Below are 26,965 nucleotides of genomic sequence, written 5' to 3'. Positions count from 1 at the left end.
ATAAGGAGAGCAAAACTTCACACACTACCCTAGGTTTGGCCTGATTAAGGACATGTATAACTACAGCAAGACTTCTTTACTCATATACTCCAGTCCCTTTATAAAAAAAGCTAACATTTGTCTTCCTGATTGCTTACTATATCTGAATGTTAACTTCCTGTGATTCCTATACAAGGACATCCAGGTCCACCTTTGCAGCTTGTCAGCACCCCTGGTATACTGGAGGCTGTACGATTCTGACATCTGGCAAAGCACCTTCCTATAACGTGTGGCATTCATTGCACCGCAAGGGTGTCAATTTCACTCTTAGCTCTCGTACAAAATGGATAATAGTGAATCAGCATCCTGTTTCACATGAGGTATCAGTCATGAGGGGAAGTGAAATGGGTTGCTGATTCAATACATTTTACACTCACGTTCCTGCTGTAGGAACTGTCATTAAACAGCAGGCATCACAAAATGATGAACAGTATTCCCTGGCTTGCTACTGAAACAATGGCTCTGAACTTAATCTGAAACCTTTTGCCAATTTGGCTCCTCTTTCCTGATCTACAGTGCCAATCTGTCCATGGTGGACATTTCTGAAATGAAGCAAAATAAAGTTGGACCATATAAATTGCTGGTTTCAAATTTAAAATGTGCACAGTTATGTCGCTAGCCATTGTGTCACTGAAGTCCAGTCTGTCACTATCTGTTTGTAATCTAACATGAGTCGAATATGTCACCATGTCAGTCTCTTCCTTCTCTAAATTTGTTTTGCATCTTATCCCACTCAAAGGCAACAGTCCTGTAAGAATTTCCTGTAATTGTTTTTGTGGGACATAACTACACCAAATGAATTTAATTAACAATTTAAATTTTTTTTAAATCATCAATCTATCTGGTCCAAATTTGGAGTCTAGATTCTTGAGATCAACAGCAGTTATGTCGGTTATGCACTGTTGCTGTGACAGAATATCCTTTCATCATTCATTATTGGATCAACATATTGTCCAGTTTTTGGTCATGTACAGTCTCCCAGGTTTGGATGCCTCTCACAGTTGTTTTCTGTTTTGTTCAATTTTGTTTTGTGTGTCACTTCCTGTCTGTAGCGCGTGGTTGGCAGATGATGAAGATCCTGTTGTGAGTCGAGTCAACCAACGAATAGGGGATGTTACAGGCCTGGAAATGGAGACTGCAGAGTTACTTCAGGTACTCAGTTCAAATCTCTGAATCTGCTGTGTGAGATGGGAAAACATTAGGGGATGATATTTAGGCCTGGTTCTGGGCCTGACATAGATAGCGTGCTATGCAGATACCTGAAGCTAAAAGCCTGAATCTCACACAAGCTTAGGGAAATGGGAGAGGGTTTAGCCTCGGCCAACAGCACTATAGTGCTGTGAAGCCGATAGGAAATCCTCCTGATTTCACTCACTATCACTAGGACCCCGATTTCCATCTTTGTTGCATTGGCCAACTCTGCCCCCCCAACTTCAGTTCATCTGCTGCTGAAATCTTCACCCATGCTTTAGTTACCTCAAGACTTGACTCTTCCATTGTACTCCTGAATAGCCTCCGCATTCTACCACCCATAAGCCTGACATCATCCAAAACTATATTGCTTGCCCCAAGTCCAATTCATCTCTCATCGATGTGCTCACTGACTTGAGCAACGACTCGATTTTAAAATTCACGTCATTCCATGGCCTTGACTCTCCATCATCTCTGCAATCAACCCCGGCCCTACAGTCCACGAGATTTCCCCACTGCTCCATTTCTGATATCTTGAGCATCCTTGATTTGTAATCGTGTCACCATTGGTGGCTGTGCCTTCAGCTGCCTACGTCAGCACATGTGTGTGTTTTGTTTCCATTTTCGGTGCGTATTATTCAGGCAAAGGAGCAAAAGAACAGGCAGCTGAGGAAAACCATTTTAATGCAATGTGTTGCTCGACCCAAAATTCGCTGTCTGAAATAGTGGTGGCAGCAGTTCAAAACAGGTTTGGATAAGCACTCGATTGTAGAAAATGTTCAGGTCCTTCAGGAAAGAACAGGAGAATGCGACTAATTTACTCACCTATTCAGAGAATAGAAAGAAGCCCGACGGGCTGAATGGTCTTATACATCCCTGTATCATTCTGATCCTGACTTAAACTGATGTCCTAGGTGGGGTGTTTTCTAGAGCTGTTGGGGAGGGTTTAAACTAATGTGGCAGGGGGATGGGAACCGATGCAGGAAGTTGGAAGGTAGTAAAACAGGGACAGAAGCAAAAGGAAGTAAGGGGAAAAGTGCAAGGCAGAGAAGACATAGTCAAAAATCTAAAAGGGCGACAGTACAAGGTACAGTGACTGAGGGGAGCTCAGTGAATAGGCCCAGTAATAACAAAAGGAATAAAACTGGAGATGTTAAGATTCAAAACAGAGGTAAAAAAACCAACATAAGTGTACTTTACCTGAATGCTCGTAGTATTCGGAATAAAGTAAATGAGTTGATGGCACAAATCATCGTAAATGACTATGATTTAGTGGCCATTACTGAAACATGGTTAAAGGATGGTCACGACTGGGAATTAAATATCCGAGGGTATCAAACTATTCGGAAGGACAGAGTGGATGGTAAGGGAGGTGGTGTTGCTCTGTTATTTAAGGATGACATCCGGGCAACAGTAAGGGATGACATCGGTGCTATGAAGGATAGGTTGAATCCATTTGGGTGGAAATCAGGAATAGTAAGGCGAAAAAGTCACTGATAGGAGTAGTCTATCGGCCACCAAATAGTAACGATATGGTGGGGCAGGCAATAAACAAAGAAATAACTGATGCATGTAGAAATGGTACTGCAGTTATCATGGGGGATTTTAATCTACATGTCGATTGGTTTAACCAGGTCGGTCAAGGCAACCTTGAGGAGGAGTTTCTAGAATGTATCCGCGATAGTTTCCTAGAACAGTATGTAATGGAACCTACGAGGGAACAAGCGGTCCTAGATCTTGTCCTGTGTAATGAGACAGGATTGATTCATGATCTCATAGTTAGGGATCCTCTCGGAAGGAGCAATCACAATATGGTGGAATTTAAAATACAGATGGAGGGTGAGAAAGTAAAATCAAATACTAGTGTTTTGTGTTTAAACAAAGGAGAGTACAACGGGATGAGAGAAGAACTAGCTAAGGTAGACTGGGAGCTAAGACTTTATGGTGGAACAGTTGAGGAACAGTGGAGAACCTTCCAAGCGATTTTTCACAGTGCTCAGCAAAGGTTTATACCAACAAAAAGGAAGGACGGTAGAAAGAGGGAAAATCGACCGTGGATATCTAAGGAAATAAGGGAGAGTATCAAATTGAAGGAAAAAGCATATAAAGTGGCAAAGATTGCTGGGAGATTAGAGGACTGGGAAATCTTTAGGGGGCAACAGAAAGCTACTAAAAAAGCTATAAAGAAGAGTAAGGTAGAGTATGAGAGTAAACTTGCTCAGAATATAAAAACAGACAGTAAAAGTTTTTACAAATATATAAAACAAAAAAGAGTGGCTAAGGTAAATATTGGTCCTTTAGAGGATGAGAAGAGAGTTTTAAAAATGGGAAATGAAGAAATGGCTGAGGAACTGAACAGGTTTTTTGGGTCGGTCTTCACAGTGGAAGACACAAATAACATGCCAGCGACTGATAGAAATGAGGCTATGACAGGTGAGGACCTTGAGAGGATTGTTATCACTAAGGAGGTAGTGATGGGCAAGCTAATGGGGCTAAAGGTAGACAAGTCTCCTGGTCCTGATGGAATGCATCCCAGAGTGCTAAAAGAGATGGCTAGGGAAATTGCAGATGCACTAGTGATAATTTACCGAAATTCACTAGACTCTGGGGTGGTCCCGGTGGATTGGAAATTAGCAAACGTGACGCCACTGTTTAAAAAAGGAGGTAGGCAGAAAGCAGGAAATTATAGGCCAGTGAGCTTAACTTCGGTAGTAGGGAAGATGCTGGAATCTATCATCAAGGAAGAAATTGCGAGGCATCTGGATAGAAATTGTCCCATTGGGCAGACGCAGCATGGGTTCGTAAAGGGCAGGTCATGCCTAACTAATTTAGTGGAATTTTTTGAGGACATTACCAGTGCAGTAGATAATGGGGAGCCGATGGATGTGGTATATCTGGATTTCCAGAAAGCCTTTGACAAGGTGCCACAGAAAAGGTTGCTGCATAAGATAAAGATGCATGGCATTAAGGGTAAAGTAGTAGCATGGATAGAGGATTGGTTAATTAATAGAAAGCAAAGAGTTGGGATAAATGGGTGTTTCTCTGGTTGGCAATCAGTAGCTAGTGGTGTCCCTCAGGGATCCGTGTTGGGCCCACAATTGTTCACAATTTACATAGATGATTTGGAGTTGGGGACCAAGGGCAATGTGTCCAAGTTTGCAGATGACACTAAGATGAGTGGTAAAGCGAAAAGTGCAGAGGATACTGGAAGTCTGCAGAGGGATTTGGATAGGTTAAGTGAATGGGCTAGGGTCTGGCAGATGGAATACAATGTTGACAAATGTGAGGTTATCCATTTTGGTAGGAATAACAGCAAACGGGATTATTATTTAAACGATAAAATATTAAAGCATGCCGCTGTTCAGAGAGACTTGGGCGTGCTAGTGCATGAGTCACAGAAGGTTGGTTTACAAGTGCAACAGGTGATTAAGAAGGTAAATGGAATTTTGTCCTTCATTGCTAGAGGGATGGAGTTTAAGACTAGGGAGGTTATGTTGCAATTGTATAAGGTGTTAGTGAGGCCACACCTGGAGTATTGTGTTCAGTTTTGGTCTCCTTACTTGAGAAAGGACGTACTGGCGCTGGAGGGTGTGCAGAGGAGATTCACTAGGTTAATCCCAGAGCTGAAGGGGTTGGATTATGAGGAGAGGTTGAGTAGACTGGGACTGTACTCATTGGAATTTAGAAGGATGAGGGGGGATCTTATAGAAACATTTAAAATTATGAAGGGAATAGATAGGATAGATGCGGGCAGGTTGTTTCCACTGGCGGGTGACAGCAGAACTAGGGGACATAGCCTCAAAATAAGGGGAAGTAGATTTAGGACTGAGTTTAGGAGGAACTTCTTCACCCAAAGGGTTGTGAATCTATGGAATTCCTTGCCCAGTGAAGCAGTTGAGGCTCCTTCATTACATGTTTTTAAGGTAAAGATAGATAGTTTTTTGAAGAATAAAGGGATTAAGGGTTATGGTGTTCGGGCCGGAAAGTGGAGCTGAGTCCACAAAAGATCAGCCATGATCTAATTGAATGGCGGAGCAGGCTCGAGGGGCCAGATGGCCTACTCCTGCTCCTAGTTCTTATGTAAAAAAAAAAATTCAGAAAGGTTATTCCAGCCAAGGATAATTGTATCCTTGCCTGGCAGCCACATATGGCACTTTTCTCAGCAGAAATCAACAGGTAGTGAGCACAAAACAAGGGAGGGCAATTACTATGGAGAGGAAAGATATGTCCAAGACAAGTCGCTAGCAGTGAGACTGAAACAAACACATCACCTGAACCGTGGGAATATGGGATTAGCATTCCCTCAGTCCAAAAGAAGTTGTGTTGTGCAGATGAGGTTTTTTGAATGGCTCACAAGATAATAATATGCTGGAAAGCTGCTTGGTCTGAGAATTGTGAAGTGTTTAAACCAGCAGTCAGTCAGATGAGAGTTGAGACACAGTAATTTGTCCTTGACCTTTCTGGTGCAGTCTTGAATGGCAATTGCTTCTACCAGAGGAATGCAGAATCAAGATTTTAATAAGGACACGGGGCGTTCATACCGAGTAAAGTGAAGAACTAGATTTATTTACAATGCGGTACATACACTTCATGGTCGACCCACACTGGATCTCTTTCTGGTCGGTGCCTTACTGCCCGACCTTTTAAACATTGGTTAATTAGAGTACCCCTGCACCTAGTGTGGGATATTACAGAGCTATTTCCGTAGATGGAATGCATTCGCACAAAAAACAGTACAGTATAAAGCAAGGCTATATGGCTCAGCCTGGCTGTGCCGGCTCTTGGTAAGAAGTTGGCTTTATTGAACGAAGGCCGGCTTTCTCAATTTACCCTCCAATATTCAACACAGCCAAACAGAAAATTGGCAGAAATCCCATACACCACATCTTAAAATGCTTTGCCTTCAAAGGGTTAGTGGGGACGGGTGGGGGGGCATACATGACTGAACTCTGAACTACAAGTTAAGCCAACCACAGGTTTGAAAGCATTATCTAGAATTCGCTCAAGTGATGTTTTGTGGTGGGAAAGGTTTTTGTTTTGTGGTGTGATATTTGCACCACAGCTGAGATGTGTTTCTGTGTAAGCTGCTGCCTGTGTTCTGTGCGAGCACTCCAAAGACCTCCAGCCTCTGACTGCTTTGTCTCTTTGTTGCAGGTAGCAAATTACGGAGTCGGAGGACAGTATGAGCCTCATTTTGATTTCTCAAGAGTAAGTGGCCATAACAGCTGTACAGATCCAGAGTTACAGCTTTATTCGTTTAATCAGATTTCCCCTCTGGAGTGCCGAACTTCAGAATCTGAAACCCCAGGTTTGAAGTCATATCACTGCCCAAAATTTACAACTCAGTTTGCAATGAATAACCTTTCCAAAATCTGAACCCTGGATAAAAACATGGGACTACAAGTAAATGTTAACTTTTTTTTAACCATGGGATGGAATTTGTTGCAACTGGATGAAGCTGTTGTTAAAATGGTGCAATCACATGGAGGTCTTGATTCAACTCATAGCTATTATTTACAATATGCATTGATCATATTCATATAACATCCATTTATTCTGCACTACCTCTTGCGCTAACCTGGTGTCAGGACCAAAAACCTCCAAGTTCTCTTAGCTCAGCTCGGGATTGCCAATACTCCAGGATTTCCCTGGCGTCTTCGAGACACTGTGGTGAGCAACACCAGGGAGAGAAACCAAAGTGGCACAACAAATTTGTACATTTTATTCATTTTTGTTGAACACATTTTTTTATTTATTGGTTATAAAAATATTTGAGATGAAGGAAGGAGGAGGTTTGACTGGACAGGGAGGTCAGGCAGGTGGGGTTAGACATCATATGATGAAACCTCCAGGAATACATCCAAGCAGAGTTGGTAACCCTAGCAGTATATGGTCTGTCACTCTGACCTATCTTTATATTGGCAAATAGGAAATGGAAGAGGACGATTACCCCCTCGAGTTTGTTCTTCCATTCATCGAGATCATGGCTGACTTAACTCCATCTTTGTTCCATATCTTCATACTCACACTCTAACAAAAAACATCTTGTCAATCCAGTGTTCAAATTAACAATTGATTGATCGAGCATCAATTGCCATTTGCAGAAAAGAGTTCTAAACTTCTATCTCCTTTCCTGGGTAGGAATGTTTTAAATTTCCACTCCTGCAAGATTCTGGTCTTTTTAAAAACTCGCCCCTTTTTAGTGTTGGGTGGGGTTGCTGGGTTATGGGGATAGGGTGGAGATGTATGCTAGGGTAAGGCGCTCTTTCCAAAACCCGTGCAGACTCGATGGGTTGAATGGCCTCCTTCTGCACTGTAAATTCTATGATTTGTCTCTTTTTCTGTTGTTTAATTCAGCCAGTTATTCCAAGAGGCAGAAACCTCTCAGCTCTCTAAGTTAAAGAGGTAATCTTATTGACCCATTCCATGCATCTGCAGTAGCAAAAGTAAGAGACAATAAATATGCACAAATCAGTGTAATTACATCCTTGCCAGAAGGCGCAAGTTATCCTCTGCTTGGCGTCTTCAAGTTTTAAGGCATGTTTTTTGGTGAATGAAGTGTCCATTGGTCCCCAGTGAACTTTGTTGAGTTTATCAGTTTTGTACTATCCAAGTCTTCTTTTGGACTTACTATAGGACTTAGACCATCAAGGTTCTCGAATGATAACTGTCGTGCAGTGATTTCCCCCAACTCCAATCAGAAAGGTTCTGCCACTCTTTTGTATGGGACTTTTGTAATATTTGGCCACTCTGCCTTTTAAATACACCTATTACTGCTGTATGCAAACATACCTGGCTGAAATCTCCTTTGGGTATATTTGGCAGGAATCCAAAGATCTAAAAGTGCTGACTTCTCCAAATAATTCCCGGATACCACTTATCAGTCTGATCTCTGAACTAATTGAGTCTGTTCTGATTTATACCAGGCCCACTTTTCAACAGTCTGACCAAATTGCGTCATTGCCACGATGAATTCCATCTGTTGTCGCAGATTGAGATGAGAGAGATTTATGTTGTTCAGCTGTGCTGGCAATGCAATCCGAGTGCTTCCCAAATTGAAATGCATCATTTGAGAATGCAGTGATAATAAACAATTATTTAAAATTTTATTTTATTTTATTGACTCTTCAGGACTCACAAGGGGTTTGCAGAGATCTGTACAATCTCCCAATCTCTGAACCACCAAATTAAACTTCCCAAGTATTTTTTCTTGATTTCTGTGATGGCGATTTGAATAGATATTGAGACTTGATCTGTTATGTTTAACTTATCACAAGGACGTTGTAAATCACGAACGCTGTGGTTCTGTTTGTGTCCCAATTCATAGCAAATTCTACGAAGTTTTGTCCCTGTAGAATTCTATAGATTGTAGAATTCTATAGATTGTATGTGAAATCTCCAGAGATCTAGAAAACAAACTACTCATCTTTAAGAATGTTATTGCATTGCACATACCTCCAGGCAGTGCCTGAGAATTTTATGGGGAACAGCTCCATTCCTTGGCCCGGTTGGCTTGACAGACTGTAAATGGAATAACCTTGAAAGGAGTTTTGTACAAACCTGACTGCTGATCTGTTGTCTTCTCCAGTGTTAAGATATGATTGAACAGTAATTTAAAACAATAATGTTAAATCTTTAACCTCCTCCAGCTCAGTTGCCTGTCATCAGTTGAAGAGTATTGGTCAAGGCTTCCCAGTAGATGGTTGAATAAAACCCAGATTTGGGATTTGCCGACATCAATGTAATTGAATATTACCTTAACTATTTATTGTAAGGGCAGCACGGTGGCGCAGTGGTTAGCACTGCTGCCTCACGATGCACGAGGTCCCAGGTTCTATCCCGGTTCTGGGTCACTGTCCGCATGGAGTTTGCACATTCTCCCCGTGTTTGCGTGGGTTTCTTCCCCACAACCCAAAAATGTGCAGGGTAGATGGATTGGCCACGCTAAATTGCCCCTTAATTGGAAAAAAATGAATTGGGTACTCTAAATTTTGTATTTAAAAAAACTATTAAATGTAAAATGGTAGAGAATATAATCTATCAAGACACTCAAATTCCTGTCAACAAAACAAATATGTTAAGCCTGATTTGTGACAGTCAAACAACCATCAAGTATGGCTCATAGTCATGCCTCAGTGAAATAGAGGAGTCAGAAGACTTCAGCAGTGGTCTTAACGGTTCCCTACAGCTGTGCTGTGGGAGCTCAGTCACATAGAATTGAATCATTGCTTAGTTCCGTTGCCTGATTATCGTTTAACCTATTCACCGACACAAATCCACATGAAAGTTGGAATAAAATGTCTTCCTTGAGTGATTATTTAATTGAGAAAATTCATACCGAGCCTACTCAGTTTCCATCCTGTGTATTGTTGAGTTATTTTTTAATTATGCTTAGTTTGTTTGTAACGATCATAAACCGGGATCTTCTTTTGCATTAAGTGAAGAATTAACATTTGTCCGCATTCAGTCATTGTCTGAAGCACTGATCCAATTCCATTACATTAGTAAACCAGAACTTCACATACAACTTTCTTCTGGGATTTGTGTGGTGAAAGCAGCCAATGAGGGTTTAAAGCCTCAACAGGAAGACATCAAGGATAAACTTGTTTTTTAAAATAAAATCTGTTGCAGCGCCCTTTCGACAGCAATCTTGAGACGCTGGGGAATAGACTAGCCACCTTTCTAAATTATGTAAGTACCCATGCGTAGTCGCCCATGGTGCGTGCTCTTGGTGTGTATGTATTCATTCTCATTTCATTTTATAGAAAGAGGAACCTGATGCTTTCAGAGAATTAGGCACTGGGAATCGTCTTGCCACTATGTTAAACTATGTAAGTATGTGTGATGATCAGTTGGGTAGGAGGTACACTGAATAACCAAATGAATCAGCAGGTAAGCTAATCCCATCATTCTGGGGTGTCTCTTTGTGGCTTCTTGTGCTCCTCAACATGAGAGGAGCTGAGGATGAGGGAAGAAATTCCTGTTATTGTCTTTGGACATAACGGATCCATTGGATGCAGTACAAGGCGGCAAAGTCGGCACATCCACAAGGGAGCCTGCTCAAGTTTCTGTCTGGTCATTCAGAAAGAAGAGGAAATTGGTCATGCAGCATTCACTTGCATGCGACTCTCTTCACTCTGTTCGCATTGTGCAGTAGGCAATCTAATATGGGTTTACCAACAACTGGAAAATCTGTCCCCATATTTGGATATAGCATCCGACAATAGTAGCAAATACTCTCTGGATGTGCATTGTGGGATTACTACATTCCCCTAGCCAGCTATCCAAAACCCAAAGTGAGGCATTTCCATTTGAACAATTATTATATTTGTACAGCACACCTCTCATTTCAGAGCCATTTACAAAATGGGAGAAATAACACCAAGCTGAGCTTGAGGAATGTAGGGTGTGAGGCCAAAGACACTGTTGAAAGGGCAGGTTTCTGGGAAGCATTTGATGGCATGAGGAAAGGTAGTAAGGCAAGGTGGTGTTGCAAGAGAATGGCAGAGGTTGTGAAGCAGAGGAAGGAGTCAAACAAGAGTCAGAGGAGCGAAGGGAATGGCATAGCACAAGTAAAGATTCCTCATGTGGGATGGAATGAAGCTGCACCAACACCATCTATCTGTATAATCTCAGAGTTGGGATTTAATAACGTCAAAATGTTAAGCTATCGTGAGGAAACAGAATGATGTAGAACTCAAGACACCATAGTTCCTGCAAACTTTCTAAAGAAGAGATCCACTTTGTTCCATTTTCCGCTCTTTTCCAATAATTCTTTCACATTGGAACAGACGTTTGCTTGACTCTCATTGTGACCTTACCTTTATAATTTCCCATGAACAGTCCCTGCATGGGTACACTGAACGAACAACAGCCTACAGGATGTGAATTTATGCTTCCAACAAAATCTAAGCCAAAGGTGGAGTATAAATGGACCTCCAGTTCTGATGGGCCCCCAGTTAGTTGAGCAGGAACTGGCAGCACTCTGTAAGATGGGGGCAATGGAAAGAGCAGCCTCCGGTTTATGGGTCTCTATTCGAGGACTGCCCCACTATCCTCAACCCACAGCACTTTATCCAGCATCATAAAATGCTATTACGAGCTGTCAGAAAGGATACTTTCCGTTTGGCCTGAATCCTGAGGGGGTTTAGTACAGTTATAATGTTAATCAAATAACTGATTGTGGTGATTGGCATTAAAGCATGTATATATTGGTATTAATAAATAATGAATGATATGAGTTGTTTACCTCCTGAATGCCGCCTTCCAAGTATCCATTATCAGTGGAAAGGATGTTAATAATTCAACAAATAAACTTTGAATCTTTCCTGGCTCCTTGTTCTATGTAGGTTTTTACTTTTAGAAGGAAAAAGTTCTGTATTAATGTTTAAAAGTGACTTGCTGACGCTGGAATATTGACTGTTTAGTCGGTCATACAGAAATATGCACATCCACGCAAATAGGCTCATGCCTGTCTGCCTATAATCCAGTCCAGCATTTAGAGTGGCCCAAAGCAGCACTGTGTATAATACCCCAAAATACAGCCCCATCAGTTGACATAGCATTTTATTTTGCTTTTAGCTGATTTTATAATATACACTTTTTGCATACTAATTGCACGTTTTTATTTGAGTTATCAATGCCCTATTGCAGTGGGCTACTTTGGCATATCATGAGAACCTTATCCATATTGCAACATTGAATTCAAGTTTTTCAAAGTTGGAAACGAGGAAGAAAAGAGCAGTGCAAAATCTTGATGAAACTTCAAGTCACTTCTCAGCAGCACACTGTAAGTGACACTACCCTAGAAGATGGAGAGCTGAAGATGTTTTTGTATTTGATCACAGGAATGTGACCTTTGTGACTGACCTGCCACGTTAACATCGCTTAAACATTTTTTCTCAATGGCCAAATTGAGGGCCTGTTAAAATAGTTGTGGCAATATCATATATGGAGTGTCTAGACTTGGCTCTCCCACACACTGAACTACTGAAGGATAAATATAAAATTTCCTTATCCGTAATGGGAGCAGGAGTAAGCCATTGAGCCCCTCAAACCTGCTCCGCTATTTGACATGATCATGACTGATCTGTTTACGTTTCAAGTTCTACATTCTCAGCTACCCCTGATAATCTTTGCTTAACCTCCACCTTAAAAGTATTTTTAAAAGTACTACTCAATCACTGAACTCAGATCCATGTGATTGGACTTGGTAAAGTTATCGATTCCCAGTTCGTGAGAAGGATTTTTGCTTTTTGATTGTAGTCTCTGCACATGTACCATGTCATGAACACATCTGGGCGGGACTCTCTGGTTCCCCAGCCACATGTTTCTTGATGGTGTGCTGTTCACTGCTGGCGGGGTTCTGTACTCCCGCCGCTCGTCAATGGAATTTTCCGTGGAAATCACCCCACGCCTCAGGTAAACCTACGGGCGGGGGTGCGATGCCAGTAGAAACACAGAATCACAGCAGTCCTGATGTGGGACTCCCCATCACCTGGTATGCTGTTATTAATTAGCAGCAGGCAGAATCGAGAAGGCAGCAACAATTCCGGGAAAAGTTTGCATTCTCTAAAATGCACCTGCACAAAACCTACTTCCGAAACCAAGACTGGACCTTGATACTGGCAAATAAGAGTTTTTCTTTGGACCTACACATGGAAGTTATTTATTCCTCACTCAGAAAACATATGGTAATGATTATTAATGTATGCTGTCCAATTTCTTTCACTTTGGCACCCGTCGTATGTTGACATCACTGGCAACCTTTTGCCCACTGACTTTAAGACTCCATCTGTGAAGGGGTCTAGTTATTGCGACTGAATTTTCACTTCAAGAGGTGATTGTGAAACTGAAGTAACTTCATCATCCAACAGGGGATCGATCTTCCCCTCATTTGTACATTTCAAACTTTCTCCTTTGCAGCTTTTTTTTATATCTCTTTAATCCTTAGTCATGCTCCTCAGAATTTCCTATTCACCAAGCACCCAGGTCCATGAGATTATAACCTTCCTTTGCTCTCACGATCTTGCAATTAGTCAAACTTGACTCATTCTTTCTCGGAAGCGCAAAGGTTATGGAACTCCAAACCACCTTCAGTCTTTTATTCCTCCGACAATCTTCAGCAATTCAAAAGCTTCCGGTGGTGTAATTTTCAACATCATTGAAAGACAGAGGGGGCACTGGGAGTGGGGTGAAAAACTGATGGGAGACCTCCCATTGACTTCAATGAAAAGCTTCATCAAAGAGGTAGGTTTTAAAGTTGTCTTAAAGGATGAAAGAGCAGTGAAAAGGTTAAGGTGGGGGGGGGGGGGGGGGGGGGGGGGGATTCCAGAGCTGAAGGACTGGGTAGGTGAAGGCACAGCTGGCAGTGGTGAACCTGTGGAAACCGGGGATGTGCAAAAGGTCTGATTCCGAGGAATGCAGAGATCTTGGTGGGGGGGGGGTTGTTGAGGCACGAGGGGTTTCCAGGAATGGGGATCCTTACCCTTCAATCACCCTTGCTGAATTTATCCTCTTGGAGGTCACTATTCCCTACTTCCTGGAATTCTTTACCTTGCTTTTCATTCCTTTCAGTCCTAGTGGTATCCTGGCCTTTGAACCCCGCCCCTTAATTTCTCAATGAAATAAAAATTCTTCCCATTAACCCCTTCTGCTGTGAACTGTTTCAACGGGGGAGAAGTAGGTGAGAGAGAAAGATTACATAGAAGTACAAAGATTAAACTGTGAACGGCCGCCTTCCACACTGTAGGGATTCTCTGAAATTCTATGAAAGAATTTACAGCACAGAAACTGTCCATTAGACCCCAGATGAGACTCCAACCACCATAATTCATGTACCCCTGTCAGCACATCCTTCTATTCCTTTCTCCTTCATCTTCTTATCTCGGCTTTGCCTTAAATGCACCTATGTTATTCTCCTCAGCCAGCATCACAGTGGAAAATCATGGCAAACTTTGCATTTAAATAAACTTACAAAGTTACAGCCAAGATGCCGGTTTTAGTTGGGCTTTTTCTTTCGGAAGTTGATTACAACCACTTGGAAGAAAGTGCATGTGCTGGTTCATATTCTGCAGAAATATGACTCTTGTTGCTTTTGCTATTTGTTAAACCTGCAGTTTACTGGGATGGCGATAATATCAGACTGCCAGAAGCTCACCTCGTCAGCCTGTCCTTTTAAAATATAATCTGAGCCTTTTCCTGTCCACATTCCCCAATCGATATAAAGGAACCAAAGGATTCTGTGCAGTTGTACTTTGCTGTGTGGCAATCTCTTGCCTCACTTGTCGAGTAAGCAGTTTTCTTTCATTTCCATTTTCCACCGGAAGGGTTACAGCTCCATGATTCCAGCAGCCCTTGTATGGTCATCTGCTAATCTATTCAGCCCGATCGATTGCAGGAAAGGAACAATGGATACAGTGCTCACCTGCTGTCCTCCTGCTCTCTGACAGGGATCAGTGTACAGCAATCATGTGTTTAAACCTTTGCTTCCCAAAGTGTGTTTGCACAGTGATGGTATTTGAGGAGAACTGTTCCACCTCTCAACCTTCCCGGCTAAGCATTATTGCGCCCAACTGTTTCTACAATCAACTTAAATCACCAACCCCAGCAAATGGTCAAGACCATCAGAAAGGGAGAATAGGTTTTTGGGGGAAACTTGTTTTAATATCCATCCAGCAACACAAGCTGTCATTGTATTCTGCTGCTGTGATGTAAAGGAATGCTATTAATATCCATGCTGAGGCTAACCTAGATAAACTTTCCATATTATTGGTACTGGATTCCTCCTCCCTGCGACCTAATTTTCACTGCATTGGAAAATGTTTTGAAGCTCGTAATAGAACCACAAAAGTGACCACAAAAGTATTTAGTGACGACACGGTGGCATACTGGTTAGCATTGCTGCCTCACTGGGCCAGGGATTTCGGTTCATTTCCGGCCTTGGGTGACTGTGTGGAGTTTGCACATTCTCCCTATCTGTGTGGCTTCCTTCTGGGTGCTCCGGTTTCCTCCCGCAGTCAAAGATGCACAGGTTGTGAGTGGGGGGGGGGAGGGGGGTTGCGGGGATAGGACAGGGGGTGTGGACCCATGTAGGGTGCTCTTTCACAGGGTACAGACCCGATGGGCTGAATGACCTCTTCTGCACTTCTACACTGTAGGGATTCTAAGGGAAAAAACGTTTGGATTCTATGACCGAGACCAGAAATCCTGCTGCCGTCCTGTTGCCTCATTTTCTTGTTTTCAGTGTGGTTAATGTTAAAAATAGTTTCCTTTTATCTTTCTTGAGAATCGACGTTGACCATGCACCGCATCCTTCAAAACCCATTGGTGGGACTAGAACATTCCGCTGCTGGCCAATGAAGGACTGCCACCTAAAACACCGCAGGGAGGGCGGAAAACCCAGCCCCATATGACACTATTATTCTCCTCCCTCTGTACTCAGTCCCGGTGATCTCTTTGAGACAAATTTCACTGGCTCCTTCTGAATGACTTTCCAAGGATTGCCTGCCTTATTTGTCTACTCCTTTCAAGTCAACCAATTCTCCAAAAAACTTGAAGGCTAACCAGAAAAGATACGCCCAACAGTCAAGTAAGAGTGACATAAATAACAAGAAAACGTAAGGTTGGTGAGATTAGGCCACTAAAATCTCATCGGCCTTTTAGCATTGGTGAGGAGAGGTGGGTGGATGGTGGGGGGTGTTGCTTCGTGAATTCAATGATGGTGTAAACTTATCTCCTGTGAGAGAGCATTATTAGTGATTATGGGCAAGTCAAAAAGGCAGGAGAAGAGATTGAGCAAAAATCTGAATGGAAGTGGCAGAAATTCAGATCTGTTGAAGCTCAGATGTATTTAGCAGGCACTTGAGCTTTGTATTCCCTCCTTTAAGGTTTTTAACTTTTAAGTTCTATTTTTGCATGTTTGTTTATGATAATATGTAAGAGTAATTTGCAATATGGGCTATAAACTGACTCTAACTTGAACACTTTTCTTATTGCATCTGTGTGCATCAGTGCCTGGAGCTTATGTCCAACATGTTTATTCCTTTTTTTCCATCTTATTATCTTTGTGCTGAATCGATACTGCAGCAATGGAGTTTAAAAATAGGGCAAACAGCATTTGCTGGAGCCTGGAAATAACAGCAGAAAATGCACATTGAGAAGCCAGCATCTGAGAGAGAATGATAGGTTTGTGTATTGAGTAGCACCTGCCTTCTGGTCAGCTCAAACAATCCTCTTTTGAGGACTGACTAAAGTACAAAGGGACAAGGGGAGAGGAGGACTACAGATCAAGGTGAAATGATGACATGCATTTTCACAGAGAGGTAAGGCCTGACTTTAACTCACTCAAAGCACTTGGAGTTAAATTCAGACCCATCAGTCACATTGTGCAGCTTCCTTTCTGTTACAAAGCCATGTATCCTGTGGTTTGTCTTTTTATAACAAAAACTGGCATTTAAACAGTACATTTAATGTCAGAAGATATCCCAATGCACCTCACAGAAGTATAATGGATGCATATTGGCATGGGCTCAAAGAAGGAATTATTAAGATGTGCAACTATGAGCACTTACAAACTGGCCCACCCAAGTCTCATAATGTGGCCTTCAAATTCTGAGCAAGCTGATCTTATTGGAGCCTAACTTTCATATTCACTGACTTGTCTCTTTTTCATTTTGTGGGTCTAACTATCTAGATCAGGCTGTTTTTGAGTTTTGGCTCAGAGGTGGTTGGATCTTGAATCAAAATGCTTCCCTTTGACCTGTAACCTTTCTCCTCATCCCTCTTGGTTACCTTGGATATGTCCTAGTTTCCCCTCAGCAGTATCATTAAGAAGCTTTCCAATTTAGGGCAGCACGGTAGCGCAGTGGTTAGCACTGCTGCCTCATGGCACAGAGGACCCAGGTTCAATACCGGCCCCAGGTCACTGTCTGAATGGAGTTTGCACGTTCTCCCCCACAATCCAAAAAGATGTGCAGGGTAGGTGAATTGGCCACGCTAAATTACCCCTCAATTGGAATAAAAGAATTGGGTACTCTAAATTTATTTTTAAAAAGCTTTCAAATTTGACCACTCAAGTTCTGACAAAGACTTGTAGCAACTAACTTAAAAAATCTCTGATGCTGGCTTTTCCATGTGTTTTTCAAGGAGTTGACATTTTTGATAATGTGTACGATTAATTTTTAATTTAAAAAGGTTTCTTGTTCATATGGAGAGTAAACGCCAACACAAAATGTTTGGGCTGAATCTCCTCTTTGAGTATTGTAACTTTTACGTATTCTCTGTGGAATCCAGTAGATCTATTTATTGAAGTGCTGTGATCGGTGCAAAACTTTCAGGACATCATTCCCAGCAATTGGTAGTGTAAAATGCACAGGGTAAATGCTCAGTAATTGTAATTCCTTTGAAGTAGGGGGCTTTGTGCAGGCACTGAAATCATGCATTGTGCATCTTGACAGTCTTTCATTGCTCAGTCAATACCAATAGTTGATGACTTGTTCAACAGTTGGGATGAATGGGTTTTTTCTACACGTGCCGTGAAGGGGCGCTTACAGTAATGTTGCTTCAGCACTCAGAAAGTTACTTCTTTGTGGAATGCATTTTGTGAAATGTGGAGTTTTGTGGTGTAATGTCTGAAACTCTGTTGCCCCCTCAATGTTCACTGTCTGTCCTGTTGGCTGTTCTGTGCCAGAATTTGCAACGTCCATTATCAGTTTAATTGTTACATGCTTTATTTTTAAGTGCAGCATTTTATAAATCTTTGTCATGTTTGCCTGATCCCAACATATCTGAAAGTATCAGAAAAGTATTCTGAATATCCATCAAATTTATTTTTAAATGGCTCTTTTATTAAATTCAACAAAGCCTGCATGAACAAAAAGTTTTAGGTGACATCATGCAGTATTTTCAGATTATGTAGTGCGGATTATAGCAAATATTAATAAATTTTGCATTACTTATTGCAGGGTAAGAGGATCAGGACTTTTCTTTTTCAGAGGGAGCCTTGGTTAGGAATGGGAGAGTAGCTAAGGTTAGGACTTGGGGAGCATGTCATTTTTTTTAGATACTGATATGAATCATTGGGACCAGGGTTCTCTTATTTTGGTCATCGAGCCCATCCACCTGAACTGAACTAAGCACTGGCCAAGGGCCAACTATCCTTCCTTCCTATGGCCTAGCAGCTTGTCAAGCTTCCAAATGTTCACTCAATCTGTCTGAACGAATGCCAAAGGTTAGTGTGCCATTTAGTGGCAAGGACCATATATGCGGAACCAGTATTTATATCCTCAGTAACCAAGATCTTGTAATTCAGTGAGTAGATGTTCCAGTTGCAAATTCACAAGTCTGTAATTCAACCTTATTATCTTTAGGTTGAAATTCCTACATTTTGGGAGGGATAGTCAATTTGGGTTTATACTACTGAACACAATCCAGTGAGTCCTGCTAGTATGCACACATACTCATTTCATGACAGTAGTCATATTCACTGCCCAAGCTTGCAAACAAAATGTAGAGATGTGCAAGTTACCTGTGGTTGCCCTGTGAACCATCTTCGACAGGAACTCCATGCCCAAAGAAGAGAGTTTTTAAAAATCCTAATGAAGCAAAAAGAATACTTTAGATTGATGCTCAACCTTAAACCATTAACATGCAGGTATGGATGATGGAGGTTGAGCCTTCTCCCCACCAACCTCTCCAACTGTGCTGCTGTGTGGGTTTGCAGTGTGGAAGCCAAGCACCTACCTACCCACTTCATGAGCTGATAGGATCATTGGTGACCCATTATTGCACGTTTGTCCAGTATTCCACAAGGCCGGAATAGAACTCTGTGTGCAGTGGCACCCCTGGCCAGTTTCTCAGCCACAGGAGATACACCAGGTGAAGGCAAGGGAGATGGAGTTGTGAGTGGGGAACGACAGGGGAAACCAGGATACATATTTACATTTAGCAAGAGTAAGAAAGTTAAACAGCAAACAGCACTGCAGGTCAGCGAAAGAGAAAGATGGGGTGGTGAGAGCCGTGACTCTCCATCAGCAAGATTCAAATAAAAATGAGGGGCTTTTTAAGATGTGAGATGCAAAGGCAGGGGTTGTGCTCCATTCTCTCTGTCATTTGTTAAGTCATGCTGTCTTCTATTTTTATACATGTTGCTTCCGATGATGTTGACTGTGTGCAGCTCCAGTCTCTGTAATGGGTTATGTTGCATCAGCTGCATGCGGTTAACATAAAAGTGATTGTTTCAAATCAAGATTTCCATAGCTTTAACTGCATTCATTGAAGATGTGAGCAGCCTCACGAAACAGTCACTTGGCACCGTATTTACAAATCTGTTTGCAATTCTTTATACCAGATGAGTGACGTTCCTGCAGGAGGAGCCACAGTATTTCCTGACTTTGGTGCTGCCATATATCCAAAGAAGGTAACTGTTACACAAGCTTTGCATTGCCAATTCATTGTTTGTTTTCTGTACTTGATTAATTGTGAAGTGGATGGATAAGTGTCCAGTCAAAATTGTGGGAGAGTTATCTGGTGACAATCATTCCACAATGTGGGGCACAAGTGGGGCAGCAGGGTAGCATGGTGGTTAGCATCAATGCTTCACAGCTCCAGGGTCCCAGGTTCGATTCCCGGCTGGGTCACTGTCTGTGTGGAGTCTGCACGTCCTCCCCGTGTCTGCGTGGGTTTCCTCCGGGTGCTCCGGTTTCCTCCCACAGTCCAAAGATGTGCGGGTTAGGTGGATTGGCCATGCTAAATTGCCCGTAGTGTCCTAAAAAGTAAGGTTAAGGGGGGGGTTGTTGGGTTACGGGTACAGGGTGGATACGTGGGTTTGGGTAGGGTGATCATTGCTCGGCACAACATCGAGGGCCGAAGGGCCTGTTCTGTGCTGTACTGTTCTATGTTCTATTCATTCTTCCTTCATTAGCACAAGTCAAAGTTTTTCCTCAGCTCTCATACTTATGCCTAACTAAATCTGTCACTAAATTAGTTCTTCAGAAATGTTCCCATCCCCTGATAAATATCACCCTTCAAAGCTCGGTCTCGACGGTCCCCGACGTGGGACGTGATTCTACGTAGAGCGGAGAATTGGTGGTGGCGCTGGCCGGAGGCCACTCTCCGGGCTCCCTGGCGATTCTCCGCCTGGGATGGGCTGAGTGGCCATACCGAAAAACCCGTTCTAACCTAGTCTTACCCGGCGGGACCTCAGCGTGGAAGGGTCCAGGGGTGGCCTGTGGGGGGGAGGGGAGGTCCGACCCGGTTGGGGGAGGTGCCTCTGCTGTGGCCTGGCCCGCGATCGGGGCCCACCGATCGGCATGCCGGCCTCTCGGGCTGGGGGCCTCCTATGATCCCCGCCTGCCCCTGTAGCCCTATGTCATGATGCGTCAGGTCCGGCACAGAGAAGGGAGACACTACACATGCGTGAAAATTGCGACGGTCTCACTGCGCATGCATGGACCCTCGGCGCTCATCTGATGCTGGGATCGGCAGCTGGAGTGGCGTGGGTCACTCCTGTGCCATGCTGGTTCCTGTAGGGGCCAGAATTGCTGATCCTGAGGCCATGTTGATGCCATCAGGAAACGCAACGGTGTTTACGACGGTGTCAACACTTAGCCTCAGGATCAGAGAATCCCGCCCAGGGTATGAATGCTGGCACAAGTGAAATTTTCAAGATTGGGATCAATGGAGTTTTTGGGGTGTGATGCACAGAATATACAAGCAGGAGTCGGCCATTCGGCCTATTGAGCCTGTTCCGCCATTCATTATGATCATAGTCTGTTCCTGCCTTTCTCTCCAAAGTCCTTTGATCACTTTCGCCCCAATGCTATATCTCGCTCCTTGAAAAATATATTTTTGACTCAGATATTTTCTGTGGTAGAAAATTCCAAAAGCTCACCACTCTCTAGGTGAAGAAATTTCTCCTCATCTCAGTCCTAAATTATCTATCCTGTATTCTCAGATTGTGATCCCTGATTCTGGACTCCTCCACCATTGAAACTATCCTTTCTGCATCTGCTATGTCAGGTCCTGTTGAATTTTGTAGGTTTCAATGAGATTGCCCTCATTCTTCTGATCTCCAGTGAATACGTTCCTAACTGACTCAATCTCTCTTCGTATGTCAGATCGGGCATACCATGAATCAGTCTGGTAGGCTTCTGATGCACTCTCTCTATAGCAAGAACATTCTTTCTCAGATAAGGAAACCAAAACTGCAAGTGTGGTCTCAACAAGGCCCTGTATAATTGCATCAAAACATCCCCCCTCCTGTACTCAAATCCTCTCGCTATGAAGACCAACATAACATTTGCCTTTTTTAACACCTGCATGCTTTGCTTACCTTAAGCAACTGGTAACTGGTGTACGCAGACTTCTAGGTCTTTTTGCACATTCAACTGTCTCAATTTATAGGTATTTAGATAATAATCTGCCTTCCTTTTTTTGCTACCAGAGTGGATAACCTCACATTTACCCACATTATGCTGCATCTAGCACGTATTTGCCCACTCATTCAACATGTCCACATCACACTGAAGCATCCCTGCATCCTCCTCACAGCTCATCCTCTCATCCAGTTTTGTATCAGCAAATTTCATTCAGTTGCCTCATCTAAATCATTCATATATAATGTCAATAACTGGGGTCCCAGCACCAATCCCTGTGGTACCCCATGCACAATTATATTGCCAGTTATTCCTTTCTCATGATACGATACCCATTCCAAGATGGCCTGCTTTCTAGTTGATTCCTCAATGGATTGGACCAGAAAACCATCTCTCGGAATTCCTCCTCCGCGGTATTGTTACCAATTTGATTTTCCCAGTCCATTTGCAAATGAAAGTCACCCGTAAATACAGATTTTCCTTTATCACATGCATCTCTATTTCCCTGTTGGATGACACAACATAAGTACTACAGTTTGGGGGTATATGTACAAACCCAACTAACGTTTTTTGCTCCTTAGTGTTTCTCAGATCTACCCATACAGACACCACATCGTCAGAACTAATTATCTTTCCTCACTATTTTGTTAATTTCCCCTTTAAACAGCAATGTTTTAAGGGGAAAACACCTTAACCTCCACCGTTTAAGGTGGAGTTAAACTCCACCGCCTTTTCCTTTTCGTTTGTCCTTCCTCAATACCCCAGGATGGTTAATTCCCAACCCTGGTCATCCTGCAGCATGTCTCCATAATCCCGACTATATCATACCTGTTTACATCTATTTGCACAATTAATACATCCACTTTATTGTGAATGTTCTGCACATTAAGGCACAAAACATTAAGACTAGTCTTTTTTAAATTACTTGTCCCATTCCCTTTATTTTTCACTTAAAGCCTGTTTGAAATTAAATGAAAATTAAAATCGCTTATTGTCACGAGTAGTCTTCAATGAAGTTACTATGAAAATCCCCTAGTCACCACATTCCGGCGCCTATTCGGGGAGGCTGGTACGGGAATCGAACAGTGCTGCTGGCCTGCTTGAAAAGCCAACGATTTAGCCCAGTGAGCTAAACCCTCTGGCCCTTGGCTTCCCTGCCTATCGCTTTACTTATTCCCCTTTCTGTCTTTTGTTTTTGACCCTGATTCCCCCTCCTGTGACAGCACGGTAGCACAGTGGCTAGCACAGTTGCTTCACAGCTCCAGGATCCTTGGTTCGATTCCCAGCTTGGGTCACTGTCTGTGCGGAGTCTGCACATTCTCCCCGTGTCTGCATGGGTTTCCTCTGAGTGCTCCGGTTTCCTCCCACAGTTCAAAGATGTGAGGGTTAGGTGGATTGGCCATGCTAAATTTTCCTTAGTGTTCCAAAAAGGTTAAGTTGGATTACTAGGCTACGGGGAATAGGGTGGAGGTGTGGGCTTAGGTAGGGTGCTCTTTCCAAGGGCCGGTACAGATTGGATGGGCCAAATGGCCTCCTTCTGCACTGTAAATTCTATGATTCCTTGCAGAGATTCCCACCCCCCTGCCATTTTAGTTTAAACCCTCCCCAGTCACTCGAACAAATACTCCCCCTCGGACACCAGTCCCAGTTCTGCCCAGATGTAACTTACCTGGTTTGTATTACTCTCACCTCTGCCAGGCCCGATCCCAATGTCCCAGGAATCCGAAACCCTCCCCCTCACACCATTAGAATAAGGTGGGTGAACTTAATGCATGGATCGGTACTTGGGACTACGATGTGGTGGCCATCACGGAAACTTGGATAGAAGAGGGGCAGAAATGGTTGTTGGAGGTCCCTGGTTATAGATGTTTCAACAAGATTAGGGAGGATGGTAAAAGAGGTGGGGGGGTGGCATTGTTAATTAGAGATAGTATAACAGCTGCAGAAAGGCAGTTCGAGGGGGATCTGCCTACTGAGGTAATATGGGTTGAAGTTAGAAATAGGAAAGGAGCAGTCACCTTGTTGGGAGTGTTCTATAGGCCCCCCAATAGCAGCAGAGATGTGGAGGAACAGATTGGGAAACAGATTCTGGAAAGGTGCAGAAGTCACAGGGTAGTAGTCATGGGCGACTTCAACTTCCCAAACATTGAGTGGAAACTCTTTAGATCAAATAGTTTGGATGGGGTAGTGTTTGTGCAGTGTGTCCAGGAAGCTTTTCTAACACAGTATGTAGATTGTCCGACCAGAGGGGAGGCCATATTGGATTTAGTACTTGGTAATGAACCAGGGCAGGTGATAGATTTGTTAGTGGGGGAGCATTTTGGAGGTAGTGACCACAATTCTCTGACTTTCACTTTAGTAATGGAGAGGGATAGGTGCGAGCAACAGGGCAAGGTTTATAATTGGGGGAAGGGTAAATACAATGTTGTCAGACAAGAATTGAAGTGCAGAAGTTGGGAACATAGGCTGTCAGGGAAGGACACAAGTGAAATGTGGAACTTGTTCAAGGATCAGGTACTGCGTGTCTTTGATATGTATGTCCCTGTCAGGCAGGGAAGAGATGGTCGAGTGAGGGAACCATGGTTGACAAGAGAGGTTGAATGTCTTGTTAAGAGGAAGAAGGAGACTTATGTAAGGCTGAAGAAACAAGGTTCAGACAGTGCGCTGGAGGGATACAAGATAGCCAGGAGGGAACTGAAGAAAGGGATTAGGAGAGCTAAGAGAGGGCATGAAAAATCTTTGGCGGGTAGGATCAAGGAAAACCCCAAGGCCTTTTACACATACGTGAGAAATATGAGAATGACTAGAGTGAGAGTAGGTCCGATTAAGGACAGTAGCGGGAGATTGTGTATTGAGTCTGAAGAGATAGGAGAGGTCTTGAACAAGTATTTTTCTTCAGTATTTACAAATGAGAGGGGCCATATTGTTGGAGAGGACAGCGTGAAGCAGACTGATAAGCTTGAGGAGATACTTGTCAGGAAGGAAGATGTGTTGCGCGTTTTGAAAAACTTGAGGATAGACAAGTCCCCCGGGCCTGACGGGATATATCCAAGGATTCTCTGGGAAGCAAGAAATGAAATTGCAGAGCCGTTGGCAATGATCTTTTCGTCCTCGCTGTCAACAGGGGTGGTACCAGAGGATTGGAGAGTGGCAAATGTCGTGCCCCTGTTCAAAAAAGGGATTAGGGATAACCCTGGGAATTACAGGCCAGTTAGTCTTACTTCGGTGGTAGGCAAAGTAATGGAAAGGGTACTGAGGGATAGGATTTCTGAGCATCTGGAAAGGCATTGCTTGATTAGGGATAGTCAGCACGGATTTGTGAGGGGTAGGTCTTGTCTTACAAGTCTTATTGAATTCTTTGAGGAGGTGACCAAGCATGTGGATGAAGGTAAAGCAGTGGATGTAGTGTACATGGATTTTAGTAAGGCATTTGATAAGGTTCCCCATGGTAGGCTTATGCAGAAAGTAAGGAGGCATGGGATAGTGGGAAATTTGGCCAGTTGGATAACAAACTGGCTAACCGATAGAAGACAGAGAGTTGTGGTGGATGGCAAATATTCAGCCTGGAGCCCAGTTATCAGTGGCGTACCGCAGGGATCAGTTCTGGGTCCTCTGCTGTTTGTGATTTTCATTAACGACTTGGATGAGGGAGTTGAAGGGTGGGTCAGTAAATTTGCAGATGATACGAAGATTGGTGGAGTTGTGGATAGTGAGGAGGGCTGTTGTCGGCTTCAAAGAGACATAGATAGAATGCAGAGCTGGGCTGAGAAGTGGCAGATGGAGTTTAACCCTGACAAGTGTGAGGTTGTCCATTTTGGAAGGACAAATCTGAATGCGGAATACAGGGTTAATGGTAGGGTTCTTGGCAATGTGGAGGAGGAGAGAGATCTTGGGGTCTATGTTCATTGTTCTTTGAAAGTTGCCACTCAAGTGGATAGAGCTGTGAAGAAGGCCTATGGTGTGCTAGCGTTCATTAGCAGAGGGATTGAATTTAAGAGCCGTGAGGTGATGATGCAGCTGTACAAAACCTTGGTCAGGCCACATTTGGAGTACTGTGTGCAGTTCTGGTCACCTCATTTTAGGAAGGATGTGGAAGCTTTGGAAAAGGTGCAAAGGAGATTTACCAGGATGTTGCCTGGAATGGAGAGTAGGTCATACGAGGAAAGATTGAGGGTGTTAGGCCTTTTCTCATTAGAACGGAGAAGGATGAGGGGCGACTTGATAGAGGTTTATATGATCAGGGGAATAGATAGAGTAGACAGTCAGAGACTTTTTCCCCGGGTGGAACACACCATTACAAGGGGACATAAATTTAAGATAAATGGTGGAAGATATAGAGGGGATGTCAGAGGTAGGTTCTTTACCCAGAGAGTAGTGGGGGCATGGAATGCACTGCCTGTGGTAGTAGTTGAGTCGGAAAATTTATGGACCTTCAAGCGGCTATTGGATAGGTACTTGGATTAGGGTAGAATAAGGGAGTGTAGGTTAACTTCTTAAGGGCAGCACGGTAGCATTGTGGATAGCACAATTGCTTCACAGCTCCAGGGTCCCAAGTTCGATTTCGACTTGGGTCACTGTCTGTGTGGAGTCTGCACATCCTCCCCGTGACTGCGTGGGTTTCCTCCGGGTACTCCGGTTTCCTCCCACAGTCCAAAGATGTGCAGGTTGGGTGGATTGGCCATGACAAATTGTCCAAAATTCTATGATTAACCTAGGACAAAAGTTCGGCGCAACATCGTGGGCCGAAGGGCCTGTTCTGTGCTGTATTTCTCTATCTATCTATCTCTTCAGCCACGTAAATCCTACTAGTTGTACTCTGACTAGCACATGGCAGTGGTAGTAATCGTGAGATCAGGGGGAGTTTAAACTAATTCAGCAGGGGGATGGGAACCTAAATTGTAGTCCCAGTGTACAGGATGTTGAGAGTAGTGAGGTCAGGGATAGGGTTAAAAGTTCGAAAGAGGGCACCGGCAAGCAAGACGCTGGTTTGAAGTGTGTCTACTTCAACGCCAGGAGCATCCGGAATAAGGTGGGTGAGCTTGCAGCATGGGTTGGTACCTGGGATCTCGATGTTGTGGCGATTTCGGAGACATGGGTAGAGCAGGGACAGGAATGGTTGTTTCAGGTTCCAGGATTTAGATGTTTCTGTAAGAACAGAGAAGATGGTAAAAGAGGGGGGGGGGGGGGGGGGGGTGGCATTGTTAATCAAGGAAAGTATTACGGCGGTAGAAAGGACGTTTGAGGACTCGTCTACTGAGGTAGTATGGGCCGAGGTTAGGAACAAGAGAGGAGAGGTCACCCTGTTGGGAGTTGTCTATAGACCTCCGAATAGTTCCAGAGATGTAGAGGAAAGGATTGCA

At 43.4% G+C, this 26,965-nt stretch overlaps 1 protein-coding gene across 5 annotated transcripts in view; it reads left to right on the top strand.

Moving 5' to 3' along the window:
* Positions 1-26,965, top strand: part of LOC119965404 (prolyl 4-hydroxylase subunit alpha-2-like) — a 153,664-nt gene that overhangs the window by 116,121 nt on the left and 10,578 nt on the right. For 2 of the 5 annotated variants that reach the window (XM_038796149.1, XM_038796148.1), the window contains exons 10-14: positions 1,092-1,191; positions 6,385-6,438; positions 9,862-9,921; positions 9,996-10,061; positions 19,580-19,648. In XM_038796149.1, coding sequence (XP_038652077.1) covers positions 1,092-1,191; positions 6,385-6,438; positions 9,862-9,921; positions 9,996-10,061; positions 19,580-19,648 — 349 coding nt within the window. The remainder of the gene's footprint in view (positions 1-1,091; positions 1,192-6,384; positions 6,439-9,861; positions 9,922-9,995; positions 10,062-19,579; positions 19,649-26,965) is intronic. The other 3 variants (XM_038796151.1, XM_038796150.1, XM_038796153.1) reach the window with 2 other exon arrangements.

The sequence above is a fragment of the Scyliorhinus canicula genome, chromosome 4 (assembly GCF_902713615.1).
Source record: "Scyliorhinus canicula chromosome 4, sScyCan1.1, whole genome shotgun sequence".
Taxonomy (NCBI): domain Eukaryota; kingdom Metazoa; phylum Chordata; class Chondrichthyes; order Carcharhiniformes; family Scyliorhinidae; genus Scyliorhinus; species Scyliorhinus canicula.
The sequence above is the reverse complement of the archived record's forward strand: the minus strand, read 5'-3'. Positions and strand labels throughout refer to the sequence as shown.